The sequence below is a fragment of the Anser anser genome, assembly GCF_964211835.1.
Source record: "Anser anser genome assembly, chromosome: 6".
NCBI classification, from domain to species: domain Eukaryota; kingdom Metazoa; phylum Chordata; class Aves; order Anseriformes; family Anatidae; genus Anser; species Anser anser.
In genome coordinates, this window is record NC_139726.1 from 8840775 (window position 1) to 8857815 (window position 17041).

The 17041-nt window shown below is 37.8% G+C and overlaps 1 protein-coding gene and 1 long non-coding RNA gene across 15 annotated transcripts in view; one reads left to right on the top strand and one right to left on the bottom strand.

Annotated features, from left to right (window-relative positions):
• The window catches only part of DPP10 (dipeptidyl peptidase like 10), a 486012-nt gene extending 477035 nt beyond the window's left edge, over nucleotides 1-8977 (top strand). For all 14 annotated transcript variants that reach the window (XM_083841938.1, XM_083841936.1, XM_083841939.1 and 11 more), the window contains 6 exons: nucleotides 295-349; nucleotides 4247-4346; nucleotides 4949-5007; nucleotides 5102-5174; nucleotides 6582-6655; nucleotides 7855-8977. In XM_083841938.1, the coding sequence (XP_083698064.1) occupies nucleotides 295-349; nucleotides 4247-4346; nucleotides 4949-5007; nucleotides 5102-5174; nucleotides 6582-6655; nucleotides 7855-7992 (499 nt within the window). In that variant the 3' untranslated portion in view covers nucleotides 7993-8977. The remainder of the gene's footprint in view (nucleotides 1-294; nucleotides 350-4246; nucleotides 4347-4948; nucleotides 5008-5101; nucleotides 5175-6581; nucleotides 6656-7854) is intronic.
• LOC310901719 lies at nucleotides 8271-14571 on the bottom strand. The gene is made up of 2 exons (XR_014586073.1): nucleotides 12469-14571; nucleotides 8271-11816 (listed from the first exon to the last, which is right to left on the bottom strand). It is a non-coding gene; the product is annotated as an uncharacterized lncRNA (long non-coding RNA).
• Between the last annotated feature and the right edge of the window lie 2470 nt (nucleotides 14572-17041).

A 17041-nucleotide genomic window follows, 5' to 3' on the forward strand; every position in this document is an offset into this window, starting at 1 on the left:
CAGAGGAACAGGTGCAAATGTGCAATTTAGTCAAGATGCTCAAATTCAGGTATCTAAAGTTAGGTAAGATGAGTTCAGTGCCATGTGTTTCCCATATAGAGGATGAATTACAAAAATAAAAAAATAAAAAAAAATCACATTTCCTGGTGCAATATCACTTTTATTGCTGTAATTTGTTCTTCTACCTTATCCACATGTATAACAGTTTCTCAAAGTACAAATAATTTTCTTTTTTACTTTGGTGAATCTGGTGTATAAAGAACTTTTTATTTCCTTTTTCTTTTCTTCTTGCAGATCATTATTGAAACAGCCCTTCATTGATCCTAAAAGACTGAGTATATTCGGGAAGGTAATGTGCAAAAATAGTAGGATAGTAGGATATATCAACATTATTCTTTATGAGAATCCTAGTTCATAAACAAATATATTTATCTCTTTTCCTAAGACAATTTCAGTTATTAAAAGTGAGGGAAACGCTACCATAATTTACTGTAGTTTCTGTATATTTATTTCTCAGAATGGGTATTTGAGATTAATCAAATCCATTTTATGGTACTGTAGCATTTGCTTTTCAGAAACTGAAGGACAAAATATTTGTTGAAAAACATCTGCTTTCATTAGAAATTTTTAATATGGGCTTAGGTGTTGTAAAAGCTTGTTTCTTGCACTTTTACATTTGGGCTACAGTTAAATTGACAATGTCCTTCTAATACAACTTTTATATCTGAATATTTTACTGACTGCCTAAGTTACAACTCAGTTACAAGAACTTCATTTGTGTCTTTGCTATTTTGTCAGCTGCTTCACTGTGTAGCATGTTGTTGCCTCTAGCATGAGAGGGAGCAAGGCAAAGGCTTAACCTTTCATAACAAACTAAATAGCATTTTACTGGTCTGTTAAAAAACAGCAATTAAACACCAAATAATTGCTGCTTCTTCTATAAACTATAAACTAGCATGTGCATCTTTTTTTTTAATTATTATTATTAATATTTTGTTATCCTGAAAATGAAAATATTTTGTGCATTTGACCTCAAAGCAACAACAAACCATGGCCAAGTACCTAGACAACACCACAGTCACCAGTTATAGGAACAGCATGCTTTCCACTGTGATACTGATATTTAACACCAGTGTGGTAGCAATTTGGAAGACTAGTTAGTGTAGTGTAGTGTAGTGAAAATGAAGTACTGGCTAGTATTAACATCCCGGAAGAGAGTGACCTTCCTCAAAGATGTAAGCTCCTTCCATACTCCCTGAGCTATCGAAACTGTCATTGCAAGAGTATCAGTAGCAACAGAACAGTATTAGGTTTGCAGGGCACCTGCCAGAGATTTTTCAGCTAAGTAGGGGTGATTTCATCCACCAAATGATCACGGCACACATTGCTATTCAGGTTTTAGTGCCTGTTACCAATGTATATGAAAATACACATGCATATAATTATATACGTTTCTCCATAGGCTCTTCCCACAAATGATTAAAAATGTTTTTTCTGAATTGAAATCACTAAACACCCCCAAAATACTCACATATTCCTAACTTCAAAAATTTCCACGTTTTCTATAGGAAATTCAACACTTTCCTAACAGTGACATGACAAGCCAAAATTACCATAAAGCAGACGTAAATGCAGTTGTAGATATCTACCAATGTCTATACCATTTTTTTTTTACCTCTCAGCGATTTTTAGTTTTGTTTTGTGTGTGTGTTTTCTGACAAACAAAAATTCATAAAATTGAAAAGTCAGTTTTAGAATCAGGAAAAAAAAATCTGTTTAACAGCTTCCTAGGGTTAATTGTATTTTACCTCTACTCTGCTTATTTTAGAGTCAATTACAGATCTTCTTTAAAACTCATTTCCTTTTGACTGTGTACAACAATGTGATAGTGAAAGTGTTTGTTTCTATGCATTAAATTGGGTTTACTGATGGAAAAAGAATATATACTTTGCTTAAAAGTAAGATGACTTTGGAATTGCTTAATGCTAATCTTGCAAAGCTGGGCTCATGCACAAAGTCATGGAACTCTTTGAGAAGTTTTAAAACTACACAGAAGTAAAATTCCTGTCACAATCAGTAGTGTTAGCCAGTCATGAGAGTAACAAGGCAGTCCAGAGGGCACAGCGTGAAAAATACCTACTTCTGACTGCCAGGCAATGTGCCAATATCATCTCACTTATCCCTGTGAGAGAGGTACAAGCCCAAGTGATGTATGATCCAAGGGCCTTTCAGAACTGTTACACAGCAAATTGTGTTTCCATGTGGTTTGCCTCTTTGCCATGGAAGTAGGAAAAGAGCTTGAAAATAAGTTGAAATTTCACAGCCAAACAGCTTCTTGAAAATAGTCAATTAAGCTGTAAGCACAGAAATCCAGCCCGTGAGCGAGGCACCATATGTCCTTGCATGAGGACATAGGAACTGCTTTCTGTGTCATCATTGTGAAGTGATTCTGAAAATTTGGTCTCACAGTGTAAAGCTTTTGTCCTGGAGAGCCTGGCTGGAAGCGAGGGCACAAGCACAGAGGAAAGAAATTCCTAGGAGAACTAAACCAAGCTCTTAATGAATACATGGCATAAATAATAAATAACATGGCAATAGTTATCCTAGGATTAAAACTGTGCTGTGGAGCTACTGGAAAAGACACAAACAGAATATTAAACAACAGCAAAAATAGCGAACCCAGAGGTAGAGGAAAGTTGCTGTTCTCTTAAACTCTGTGAATTATGAAAGCTGTTGCTGCCCACTCAAAAATTCTTTCTTGACTTAAGTCTACTCCTGTACATGGACAATGCTGGGCTACTCTTGGTCTCCTTGGCTGGAATTTCTGTGGGAATAGGGATAACTCAGTTCCTCATGCTCCCATGAAAATCAAGTTCTTATACTACATTTCCTTTAGTGCATCCATTCACGTTTACTACGCGTTGATTGCAAAGAACACTCCCGTTGGCCTATTTTTCTTAACAAAGGTAAAAGGATTTCCAGATATTCCAGTTCTTCCAGAGAAATCAGCTATTGATTAAATATTTAGATGTGAAGACAGGAGCAGGCTGGGTTCAAAAAATATCCACAAGAAACCTGTGTGAGCATTTGACACACTATATTCTCTTTTGGGGTTGTCTGGTGTTTTACACTTTTCTTTTCCCTGTCATGGGATGATTTCTTCTTTCTGAAAAACAACAATGAAAAGAACTGTAAAAATCACTCTTCCAGCAGTGATGAAGGGAAAACAAAGGTGGCAAATGGAGAAATTTGAACAGCCCATAATATATGAGAAAATCATTGATCCCAGACTCCACAACTTAAAATTTCATTTACTGTGGGTCCAGAATGACCGTGGGGAACAGATGTGGATTGCTAATGTCATTTCAAAGAAATCTGTGGACTAAAATTAAAGGTTTCATATGAAGAGAAGCTTTCATGACTCTCTTTCGTCTCACAACTCTTCCCAAGGAGGTATGTTGTAGGCGTTGCAAGGGAGATGCTGAAGGGATGTGCATAAGGACAGAAAAATGTGGTAAGGCGAGGAGAGAGCTCCCCCTGCTCTGCCCCATGTCTCCCAGCTTCTTCATTCTGTCCACGCTCCCTGCTTTGCAACAAAGCAGCTGACTGGGTGCTCTTGTGGCCAGAAATCACATCACAGAGATTAACATAATATTGAGCAATGTGGCTACATATGGATTTTATTTCTGGAAAGCACTTCAGGACTTTTACCCCTCTGTGGGATGTTTGACAATGCTGCAGAAGAAACTTCATTAATAGCGATAGGATTTAATCTGTGAAGGTCCAAGTGCCAGGAGTAGGACATGCTGAAGTCAGTTCGACATTTTTCCCCGTTCCCATACTCTTTCCTGTCAGCAAAATGCTCAGCGTTTCCAAGTAATTTGCAAATGTCTACATTAAATATATTAAAAGAGAATACTTTTTTTTTTTTTGGTAGGTTGGTTGTTTTCTCTATGATTTTCATGTATTTTGCTAACCATAGGCTAGTCTGGCATGATGGAGCTGTGGAAATTAAACTGAAATATACTAAGTGTTATTAAATTGCTTAGTTTAAAGGTCATGACCAGGCCAAATAAGATCTCTATTCACTCTTAACTGTATGTTTGCATTTCCATTAAAAGCAATTCTTGCAGGTATAAATGCATACTGCAGAACGATACCATCAAATTAGAGCAATGCCCTTTAACTTTATTATTGCTAAAAAGAAACAAACAAACAGAAATCGCAATATCATTTCCTTCGTTAGGGATATGGTGGCTACATTACATCGATGATCCTAAAATCCAGTGAACGGCTCTTCAAATGTGGAGCTGTGGTGGCACCTATTACCGACATGAAGTTGTATGGTGAGTATTCCCTGCCCCTCTCCTGTCTGCTAGTCTCTTCAGAATCTCTTTTATTCGTCTTAACTAATTGCAGATAATGTAGCAATATCAGCTAGGTCTAAATTCACGACCTCATTCTCTACTTTAAATGAAGGGCAGCTAACACTGGGATAGTTTACCAAAACATGCAACAGATATATTATTGGTAACAATACAGATTTTTGTCAAAATAATTCTATTTCCCATTTCCACCAAAATTCAGTCAGGCACTCCATTTTCTTAGAACCCAATATATCAGCCTTAATCAAAATTTTTAATAAGAATGGAACTTTTAAACAGCGGTAAAATTCCTCAGCATATCAATCACATTGTTATTCTATCACAGGACATTTGGTTCTATATGTGAAGTATTGGGCATATGCTGGGTTGCAGACTGTCATGCATGGGAGATCAAATGTATTCTGTTTTTTAAATGAATGCCTTGTTTTCTAGGTAATGCCTTAATTAACTTGTCCTGACTGTAAGTCAGAACTGAGGAGTTTTAAAATAGACCAAATTTTGTTGAAATCATGTTTGTTTGTTTGTTTGTTTGTTTTTGTTTTGTTTTGTTTTTACTTATACAGCATCAGCATTTTCAGAAAGATACCTAGGTATTCCATCAAAAGAAGAAAATACCTATCAGGTGAGTCTGCATAAACAAGTGAATTAAAATGTTAGTTTTACTTCCAAAATGCGGTTCACTCACACCTACACCTTTGTGTGTGTTTGTTTACTAGGCATCCAGTGTATTACACAATCTTCATGGTTTAAAAGAAGCAAATTTACTAATAGTTCATGGGACTGCTGATAGTAAGTATTACAGATGCAATTACATTTGGGGTCAGAGGTTTTAGCAGACATCCAAAGACAGATTAGGCACACACTTAGCAAGGCCATTTTAGTTGTATTATGCCTCTGATACGAGTTTTGGTATTCTGTTTTAATTGTCATTTCCAACTCTAATCTGATGATGCTTTTCTTTGCTGAATATTTGTACCTTTTAGGTGCTATATGTTCTAATTTGTTTAAATCTTGTGGACGACCATCTAGCTACTGAAAAGTATTATATGAATTATTAATAGAAAACATACATTTTTAATGGTATTTTAAATTCATAGAGATTCTGCAACTGAGGAAAGAATTGTCAGTACATTTGGAGAAGTACAGTACCAAATGGCAAGTTAAACTTTTCAGCTAATTAATTACTAGGTAGTGCCAAAGCATCTGAAGCTGAAGCCTTAGGGAACCTTTTAATAGCACCATTAGTTTTAATGGTAGCTTAAGACAGAAAAAAAAAGAAAACAGGGTAAGTTCTAGCACTTTTAATGTAATTACAAGATGTGTCAATCAAGAGAGACTTTGTAATTATGAATTTAAATTTACCTGCAGTATATTTTTCTGAATTTTCCTAACTGATGTAGGACTAGAGAATAAGCCTCATGCTGATGAGGGCTGTGCAGTGCAAGCCCCATCCGGTGTTTCTTCCTGGAGCTGGGGAGGAGGACAGAGGCAACGTACTGGGTGACCGAGCAGGCGTGAGGGTCTGGGGCTTTGCTGATTGTAAATGGCAGCAGCAATTTCTACCCCTCTGAACTCAGCGCTAGAGGGAATTGGGATTCTGATAGCTGTCTAGGCAATGCAGTGTGTTTGAGACTATGACTCTGATTGCCTGCTGCCCTTGCTTAATATCACATCCAGTGACACTGCCTAGCCCACTTGCAGCCTTAGCTCTGCAGGGGTAGGACATGGTAATAAAGTTGCCTGTTTTTACCACACAAAGATTAAGTTACTGATATGTTGCAGAAAGTCCATTACCTGAAGAAGTATGGGCTGTAATAACCCTGTGCAAGCAGTAGAAAATCCGATGTGCTTTCCCTTAACGCAATTATAAACTGTCATGATGTTCAAACAGAATGGTTTTACACACCTCTAATCTATCACAGTGTGTGTAAATCAAGGGTAGACAGAGGAGTCCTTGCGGAGTGCCTGGAAGGCACAGCTTCCCCTGGGCTTTCAGCTCCCTCTCTAGAACCTCCTCTGTTACGTGCTGTGTCCCTTCTGCTGGTTGGGCTCTGCATGTCTGACCACAGAGGTAGTCAGCTTAAATCTGATCATTACAGACACTGGAAATGTTTTCAGTCAAAGCTGTTTAACAGGTAAACATTTCATATTAGCTCTGCTTTTTTCTAATAATGTCCAAATGTCATTGTATTGCAGCTAAAGTCCACTTCCAGCATTCAGCAGAACTAATTAAACATCTAATAAAAGCTGGAGTTAATTACACTATGCAGGTATGTGCAGCTATGGCATGCCCTATAAACATGGCTCAACAGTTAACCCCATATTGCTGTTTCTTCCCTTGAGAAGGACGCTCCCTACCACAGCACACTGGTATTACCACAATTTGAAGCTAGAACACTGTTTCCTTACTGCTAGTATGGACATTAAGGACCATATATTCTTTGTGTTCTTCTGGGCTCTTACTCCTCCCTTTTCTCCATCTGGTTATCCTACAACACCTTTACAGTCCCTATGCACCCTTTGTAATATGCAGATGCCACTACTTTACTCCCTTTTTACCAAAAAACCTCTCAGGTCACATGAAAGTAATTTCCTTTCCCTCTCAACACTTGAGTCTATTAAATGGCAGCTAAATTACTGGAGCTCTGCTCCCCTCTCCATGGCCATATGGAGGGTGAGGGTGCTGGGAGGGCCAGGCTGGGGCCAGCAGGACAGGGCATGCTGCAGGCATGCGGACTTGCACAGGACAGAATCATAGTGTCCCAGGATGGCTGAGGTCGGAAGCCACCTCTGGAGGTCACCTGGTCCAACCCCCTGCTCAGGCAGGGCCATGGTTATATCACCTGGTGATTACCACAGTTTAAGGTGAACGCATGGTGAATCTTTTTGCCTCAGACCACCAGAGGTCTTGTCCTAACCTCCATGGCCTGTATTTCTTCATTCAGCCTGCAAAATCCTGTTCAGCCTCCCTTGGGAGAAATTTCCAGTGGCATCTGACTTGAGATAAAACTGCCTATATCCACCTAGGAGGGAGATACGGTAGGCTTTAGGTAAAATGGGAAGACAGTTAAAAATATGAATAAAAAGTTTTTTTACTGAACACTTAGAATTTGGGATATTAAGAGAAAAGCATGAGGTAATTAATCCTCATTGAAATTGATGGGATTCGAGTGCCTAGACACCACTGTAAGTGCCAGCTAAGTAAACTGTTGTAAGCACGGTGACTGAGCGTATACAATTTTTCACTTCTGCAGAGCCCACTGCAGTGGTTGTTTTATCTAAGTTCCAAATTTCAAGAGAGAACAGATTTTGCTTTGAGTTTTATTACCTTTCCTTGATACTATAAAACTAATGTTATCGTCCTGTTGTCATCTAAAACATTTGGAAGATCAGAGAAGGAAAATTAGAGCCCTAAATATTTGAAAAGCCTTTGAAAAAGTATTTACTCTTTTCCTTTTTCCTCTGCTAGATCTACCCAGATGAAGGTCATAACATTGCTTCTGAGAAAAGCAAATATCACCTTTACAGCACAATCCTTGGGTTTTTTAGTGCTTGTTTAAAGGAGGAGACACCAATTTTACCACAGGAACCTGAAGAGGATGAATAAGGAAGCCTATTTGTGTAGTACTGAAGGGGACTTACTTTGCGGCTCAATAAAACCTTAAATAAAAGTGACTGTGAGATTGCAGATTCTGCAGAAGCTCAAGGGCAGCTAAAGGATATCACAGTGGAACAGCACATTTACAGACAATGAGCTAATAAACTGGAATTCGACTACAAAGTCCAGACATATTACCAAGGGACAAAACCTTTGCCTTTGTGGAAGGTCAACAGTTGGTTACAGTTTCCTGGAAGAACTTAGTTTTGCATAAGTGTAGGGTTAGTGCATGTTTGTTATGTTAAGCCTCACTGTTGGTTCTGTAAGTGGTTGCTCGTTTTTTAATTTAAATGCACATCTTTATTCATGTTTGCATAATGCACAACCTATCATAAGTATTATGGCCACTAATATTTTAAAAGGTGAGCTGCAATCTAACACTTTACTGTAATGTTACAATAAGTGCAATTCTTCCGCTGTCTATTACACATAAGAAACCACAGAGATAATAAAGGGCACGATATTTTCTCTAGTTTCTGCTCAAAGGGGATATATTGTCTAGTGCATCATATAACATTGATATTGAAAATGATTTTTCCCCCCCAATTTCAGCATTTACTATTATTACCGTACCTACTAGTAACCAATAAGGGACTTTTTGGTAGTGTACTCTTGGTCTTTATGTATATACCCAAGACTCCCTTAGCAGAAAGTCCTTCTGAGCTTGAAGAATTTTTTTCAGACATAATTAACAGCTGTATTTAAAACAATATCTGCAATTGAAATCTTTCCCCAGTCCAAAAATGTATCTATTGTTTCCTTAAAATCTGTTTGAGTTGTGTTTTGGTATTGTTTATAGTAGTTAATAGTTTGCTGGTTACACTCTAATTTTAGAATATGCTACTTTCTCACATGTAAATTAGATACATAAATATTAAATTATAGTTTCAGATAAAGAAAATTTATTAACAATGTATAATGCCATTGAGTAATACTTTACTCTTCAAATGAAGAATTATTTTGTATAGTGCATGTTCCTTTTTCTTCCATCTGGTCTCCAATTTAATTCTAAAGTTCCTCAAGGTGGCCACGTAGTTGAAACTCTCCATTAGTTTTTATTCTAGGGCTGCTTATTAAGTCTGTTGCAACAGGATTTAGATTCAACAGCATCTCAAAGAGGTGATATGTTTTTCATTCAAGGCAAAGGAAGATCCTGACAAGTGAAATTTTATTATTTATTCAGAGGGTGAGCCCCTCATACATGCGTTTATTTGCCAAGGTGAATTACAGCAATAGAAATTGAAACTATGAACTAAACAAGGCAGCCAGTTTGGGTTTGCAGAATATTAACTCTGATCACTGAAATCAAGTGCAATGTTGACTTAATTTGAGGTATCTTCCTGAAGGTATGTGAAAACTCCTGACAGATGCTGTGCAGCTTACATGAGAATAGCTGTAATTTCTTCTTTCTGGATATACTCCAAGTACTTTCCTACCCAATTAAGAGTTCATTTCTTTCAAGATTAAAAACAAGTATTTTTTGGAAGGTAATTTACAGTATTTAAGATGCAAAGTTCTACATATTTTATGAAGAACGGAAATTGTTTTTAACATAATGAAAAATCACCTGAAGCTTTTTATTTGTTATTTTCTTCCAGAATATTTTCTTTAACTGTTAGCATTTATTATGATGCAAGTAATTTGACTGAAAGATATGGCTTTATGGACCCCTGAAAAGTCTCTTTCTTTTAATGTTTAGTATTTATCTTGTTTTATTAGCATTTTTAACTATTTTTCATTTAGTTTAATACAATTTTAATGTGCAAAGAAATCTTGTCCCAGTGTCACCACAAAATATGACCTTACTCTGTGGTATTTATAGCACATATTTTGAGTACTATGATAAGACCGTTAAAAAAGTTTCAGGCAAGTGCGCACAAGCCACATTGGGTATGCACGTGTTGAGTGTACAGCCAGGCTACGTGAGGAGGTTAATTCTTATCAACACGCACTGGCTGTTTCTCTGTGAGACAGCCAGTGTGTTCAGATTTACCGCATTTCACATATATCTCCTTTAGTTATCTGCAAAAGCAAACAAGCAAGGCTTGTGTCTCAGCAATAGGGTTATGCATGTGCTCAGGAAATATTTTATCTTGGATCCATGCCTTTGGCAGTATATCCCTTATCTCTGAACCCACACCCTATCTCCTTTTTCCCCACACCGCTCTGTTTCAGGCTTCCATTCCTTACTCTTTCTACACCAGCATCTCACCTCCCATTTTGATCAATTTACCTGAATATGAAGGTGGCATGAGGACATGACTTCTGTAGAAATGTTTTTGCCAGGACTGGTATGTTTAAAAAGTATGTGTTATCTGAAATGTGGGTTATCTATGTGGAAATGTGGTCTGCTTTTAATATATTTAATATTTCTCATGCTGTCCTACAAATACAGTTATTTTTATATAAATGTGTATAAAAAGGCAAGCATCAGACCTAGATTAATTGGTTGTTATGAAATTTTTAAGTATGAGTTAAATTTAGATATTGCAAAAAGTATTTGCAGAATCAGCCTCTGATTCTAGCTAGACTAAAGGATTTGGTACAAGGTGAGGTCCAGAGCTATCTTTACTCTTGCTAACCAGTTCAAATGTTTCTTCCACTTCCAGCACAACTAAATATGGTTAACTGTCAGACTCTACATACACAGCAAATGGCAGTCACTCATTAATTAGTCTAAGTGACCTATAGTATTGAGCAGGAATTAGTACACATTGCACAGAAATGGCATGAAAATCATAGGTTTTTCTGTAGCTTACCTATTGTTAAGCACTGTGATGATATTTTATGTCTGAAAAACTACTGTCTGATTCAGCTGTCCTTACAATGTGACACTTACTACACTAGACCTACTAATCTATGGAAACCTAGGGAATCAACATATCCATTTACTGCTTATTAGAGCTTATCTTTACCTTCTTGATTTCCTCTATCCTTTTTCTGCTGTAAGGACTTGCAAAATCTGTGAAAGCTGTAGGTCATATTGAAACTTCAGTTATATTACAGGATCAGGAGAAAGTGTATGTCAATTGGAATATATTTTCCAGATTGTTGAGTATATAAAAAGGCTGATTATTTTTAAATTCAGTGTTTTAATCCTTTTGCAGCAAAGACAGAAATATTAATGACTTAATTTGATCAACATTTACTATGATTTTCTGTAACCAACTGCTTGTTGTTCCTATGTTTTTGTCATATGTAGATCTACCCATGTCTGAAAATGAAGGTGATTACCTCTGTTCTCTCAGCTTTGGCACTTATTTTGAGTGTGTAGTCAGTTAGATTCGTTTAATTGAGAAAAGGTGCCTTTTAAGACAGACGAGCTTGTATTTGATCTGAAGCCAAAGATTCTCCATGGAAAACTGGGAGCATTGAGTGTTCACTCCTTTAATAAAATGCAGAGGATGCAAGGTATGACCTAGTATCCCTCCTTGCAGGTCTGTTAGATGTTACTGAAGAAACTGAAGCAAAGGGAAGACTGACCCAAAGAGACTGAACACAGTTTTCTTTTGCACAGCCTAAAAACACATACATAGGCAAGGTGCGGTGATCCTAGCATTTTATATTTACTTCAAGTCCTGCTGTCAAGTCAGCTGCCTCTGGGGAAGGACGATCCTCACCGGTATTGATTACTGGTACATCTTCTGCAAAACATCCTTCAGTACCATTAAGATCACTCCTCTTTTTCCTTTGAACGATTTCAAGAGTGCTTCTGAGGATTGGGAGCTCAAGGATATGGCTAAGGAGAGTCGCAACTTCCAAGGTGGCTGGATCTTTGAAAAGAAAAGAAAGGATTTATTTAAACTTCTATCTGTCGCATTTCATACATGAAAGTTGAGAAGGAGCCTGGCTTCTTGGAGGTAGGTTGATGAGAAGTGTTGGTGATTCACTCACCAGGAGGTAACAAAACATGCCTCCTACAAACCCACTTCCAAAATTCTGCAGTGGTAAGTAAAATAAATGCCTGTTTTCTAAAAGGAAACCAACACCTGAAAATTACAGTGCTGTTAGATTAAGTTACTCAGCTATTTGGACAGAATTAAGAAAATTTAAACTATGTGAGTGTATATGGTCCAAAGTTTCCATTAAAGTTGGAACTAGACTTCTTGCCTGTGTAATTAGTTTAGAAATGTAATGTTCTACCTTTACATAAATCTGAATTAACAACAAGATTGGTTTAACGAGGACACAAATGATACATACAAGTCTTCTTAATTAAAATATCCCATTAAAATATCCCATAAAATGCTAACAGCCCAATTTAAGATTTCATGACCATACGAAACATAAAAAGGAGCAGAAAATAAATAAAAAGGCTTCTGATCAATAAAACCAGCAAAGGGATTATAACTGTTAAGAAAATACTCAGGAAATATTTCCCTAAGGACAGCTGATGTCCAGAGGGCTTAGGTAGGAGGTAGATACCTCTTACAGGTGGATAGTCCAGTCCTACACACAGTGTAGAGCCTTTGCAGCTTTCTGTAGAGGAGCTGTCTGCTAAAGCCTCTTGCTTTGATTCTTGCACTAGATTCAAGGTCTTCTAAACTAGTAAAGGAACACTGTAACAGGAATGCAATTTGATAGGCAAAGACATGAAATTGTTACATCAGGGATAAGAAAAATATTTTTTAAAATAACAAGTGTTATGATCTTCTTGCTATTCTCCAACTAGTCAAAGGTGAGGAAGGGGAGCTTTGTAAGGGCACTCAGTGGCTGACTCAAAGGTGCCGCAGCTGATAGACCAGCAGGCAGAAATTACAGCTCCGGCAACACCTGTAAATGCTCTAACATAAGTCTGAATAAAGGAAAGGGAATATATGCATTGGAAAAGAAAAGCTGTTAATACTGTAGAAGAGTTGGTTTAATAAATGGGCACATCATCTCATATTCTGAATGAAGAGTAAAACAAACTAAGAATTGCATTGTTTTGCGTCCAGTGGCACCTATCACCCTTTTCCTGGTACGTACATTTGACAAATGAAATAATGCATAGGATCCATTGTTAAGAGGGTTTTTGCCACCATTAGAAGGGAGGTAAGTAAGTAATAGTGTGGTAAAGAGACATTTTATTGAAATATGTTGCTGTATTCAGAGCTTTCATTCTGAAATAAAGCGCTGTGCATACAAACAAACAAACAAAAAGAAAAACAACAAAATCTAGTAACCTTAGAGACAAATGTATCAAAGGCTTGATTCAAACTTTTAACTAAAGCTGGAAATCCAGAATATCCAGTTAGTTACAAAAATAATGATGACTTTTATAGTTTCTTATGGATTTTTACTCCTGCATTTAATTTTAATTTGTAACCTGCAGTTCAGATAGTCGTAAAACATGAATTGTTAAATAAAATTCTGCACTTGAAATAGGCAGTTGCAGTGAAATATTTTGTTTTGAAAAACATTAGAAATTGTTACATTTAAAGCTATTTACATTGTCAAGTTATCTGTTCTTCCTTTTTAGCTATACTAAACACTACATTTTTTAGGCTAATGGATTGATATATTTTTTAATTGGAATGAAAATTGTGCACGGGCTTATCTGCTTCTATAAGGATTGCTTGTAAAAGTAAAATGAAAATGAATGCTGGCAAAATACCAAATATTTTGGGAGGTTTTATAGAGCATCTGATGAAAAATACACATTATACCGGAGAAGCTGAGGACTACGATTGAAGAAACAAGATCATTTGGCAGTGCAATCAGAATTATGCAAGACAAAAGCAAAAGCATTGTGGAAAATCAATTTTAGCAGAATTTTCAGGCTTAAAAGGAGTACTGAGACAGAGTGTATCAAATTTTGTAGTTTTGATTTATCCTTCGGTTTGGGGTTCAAGAACTTCCTTCTGAGATGGAGGCAAGGTTGTGGTCATTTTTTATTTTTTTTTCATTTTAATTTTTGTTTCGTTTTGTTTTGTTTTTCCAACAAGGATCACTATTCAGAAAAGCTGTGGTTACAATTTCGTGACCAAAAACCATTAAAACCCAGCGTGTAAACTAAGAGCTTAGCAATAACAAATAGGGAGAGCCTGAGATTCAGCTAATTACAATGAGTGGCACGTTACTTCACAAAGAGGCCTCACCACAGTGGGAAAACAGAGTGAGGTGCTATTTAACCTGAGTGAAAAAATTGAAGTCTGGCTTACAAACAGTGTTAGGAAGAGACTATTCTGTCTTAATATGATGTAATGAGAATAGGATGAGAATGTTTAATTCCTTTGGTATGCTAATGAGTATTCATTAATTATAACAGAGACCAAAATTGTGCGGCTGAGTGCCAACTGCATCTGGTGTTATGCAGCTGCACAACGCAGCATCTGACCAGAAGACAATATGATAGTCCTCTGCTAATGGTTGGCTTTCCTTCCCATGCTGCTAGAGCAGAAAGAGGTAGAGAGCCCCTAGCCTGGGGCAGCAGCACCCCAAATGTCCCTTTGGGAAAGAGAGGAGAGAAAAGGAACTCTGTGTTTTAAAGAGAGCTTGTCTGCTTTCCCTCCTTGGGGAACAGGGGTCTTTCAAGGGAAGTGTTTTGGGTTGGTTTTAGGGTGCTATCTAGGAAATCTCTGTAAAGTAGATTTCTTCTACCCAGTATAGGAAAAAAGTAAGGCTGATTGGAAGGAGGAAGCTTCTAGTTTCCTGCAAAGAAAAAACTGAATCCTCTTTTTATTCCTAACAGGACAACATTTCAGGAGGAAACGAACAAACCCAACAAAACAAAGCAAAATAAAAATAATAAAAAAAGCCACTCAGGAAACCTTCAAGCCTGATTTAAACAGTATTTTTATAGAGAAATATGTAGTTAAAATGAAAACATTCCTGAAAAATAATGGGTTTTGTGTGTGTGTGTGTGTTTCTCATCTATAACACTTGCTTTAAAATAGGAACATAGAATAAATCTTGCTGTCAAGCTGGTCTATGACAAATCCATACCACCATTCTTTGGCAAAGTATCAAAAAAATGCCTTGGTGGAGAGGAGCACTATCCTTAAACGCAAGCTGTCATGAATGTATTAATAGCAAATTCTCAGTAAGGTGTCTTCATGTGGAGTTTCTAAAATGTTCAAAACCTCAAAAACCTTCTTGCGGAGTAGCAAAAGAGCTACAGCTGAACTGAGCCGTCACTGAACAGAAGACTCCCCGCACACACTTTAAAGACAAAACAAAGCTTTGATTGGTATATTGGATATTTGACAACTCTGTTTAAACAGAAGGACTAAAATTGTGACCCAGCATCACTTATCAAAAATATTTCCTGGTCATTACTGTTCCGTGATTAACTCTTAGTATTGTTATGCCCATCAAAAGTGCCCAGGATGGAAGGTGGGATATGGACAGAAGCAGCCGATGGTTTAGGTCTTGTCTTACTATCTAACATGGATGCATTGCAACATTGACTGCCATCCTGTGTGTTACTGGTTGTACCCAAAACTGGTAACAGTGCTAGAGACCATGCCAAAGATCTGTTACTGTCTCTTAGTTCTTAATTTTTCTCTCTGTATAACCATCCTTCAGATACATTCTGGGTCTTGGTGCTGAGTATGGCAGGGAAGGTCTGTGCAGTGGTCTCCTCCTGTTGAGGTGAGCAGGTCGCTTGAATGCTGGCTGAAGCCCTCCTTTCTCCTCTAAAAAGCTCATAGCTGGCTCACAAGGATGTGCTGCAACAGGAAGTTATATAAGCGGTTTTTGAAATCTGGTACTATCAAGCCTAGGAAACATGCAGTATATCTTATACACATGATCCTTAGGACAGCAGGGCACATTTGGAAAAACAGCTTCCACGCTCCAATGGGAAATTGGTGCTTCGACTGTGAAGTGTTCCCATGGATAAGCCTGATAAATATGGTGTATTTTAGAAACCTTTCAGGTTTATGAATGATGACATTTCTGTTAAGAATTGGATTCCTATCACATTCAGTCTGTAAATTCTGTTAAAGTCCACTATAGCTAGACTGTCCCTCTTCCCAAAGAAACCTTATTGTTGCTGTGCTCTGTCTTGTTTGTGTGAAAGGCAGAAGCACCTCTTGCCACATATAAAGGCAAGAACTTATTGTCAGTATATGAATAGTATTATTTTTCTCCTGATCATGACACTTATTAAGCACTGGGGACAATGGCATCCTCACCTGAGCACAGCCAGCACTACCACGAGCTTTATCTGTAGGGGAGGGTGGCTTTGAAGGGGGAGCAGGGCTGGGTAGGCTGATGCTGCCCGCAGTGGGGAGATGTCCCCTGCCTCTGCCTTTTCCTCAGATGCCCAGGTGCTGCAAAGTATGAAGTCTTCAGCCATTCCCCACCAGCTCCACGTGCAATTTTTGCTCAGCTCAGACTTGTTTGCAGCATCTGCTTCTGATGCTATATTCTCGAGTTCACCCTTGCTCACTGCTTTGCATCACCCATGGGTCAGGTTTTGGTGTAGTGCCTTCACCAGGACTTTGAAAGGCACCGGTGTGGACCTGGGATGTGCAGAGCCCAGGGTTCACACTGTGTGCAAGCCTGCTACGAGCCCGTGAGAGAGAGCCTGCGCTCATGTCTGATGCCTTAGCTATGCACAGGATGCAGTGCTCTGCTTCTGTAGGCACAGACACTTGAGCAATGCCTGCAGATTAGTCACTATAAGTAATGTCTTCCTGCCTATATAGCACTTATCTTCTCTGCCACAGCTCATTGCGTTTGTTCTTAATTGAATTTGTAAACCTTCTGGGGTGGTTTGCACACAAACATCAGGTGTTGCTGTGTCTCACTTTGAATGGGGCCCAGTGTGTTGCTGAGCTGCACTTTAATAATTAACATAAATGCATAGTAGCCCTATACAGTAATGATGTCCAGCAAATTTGTGCAAAGGGTGGCAAATATTCCATATATATTCTAGTGGAACAAGATATGAATCCATAGCTCATATTTACTTATTTTTACTGACTTCAGGAAATGCAAATTGTGAATTTACTTTGGGAGGTTTGTAAAGTGCAAATCCTACAGAAGTTAGGTAATTACCCTGCAGGTG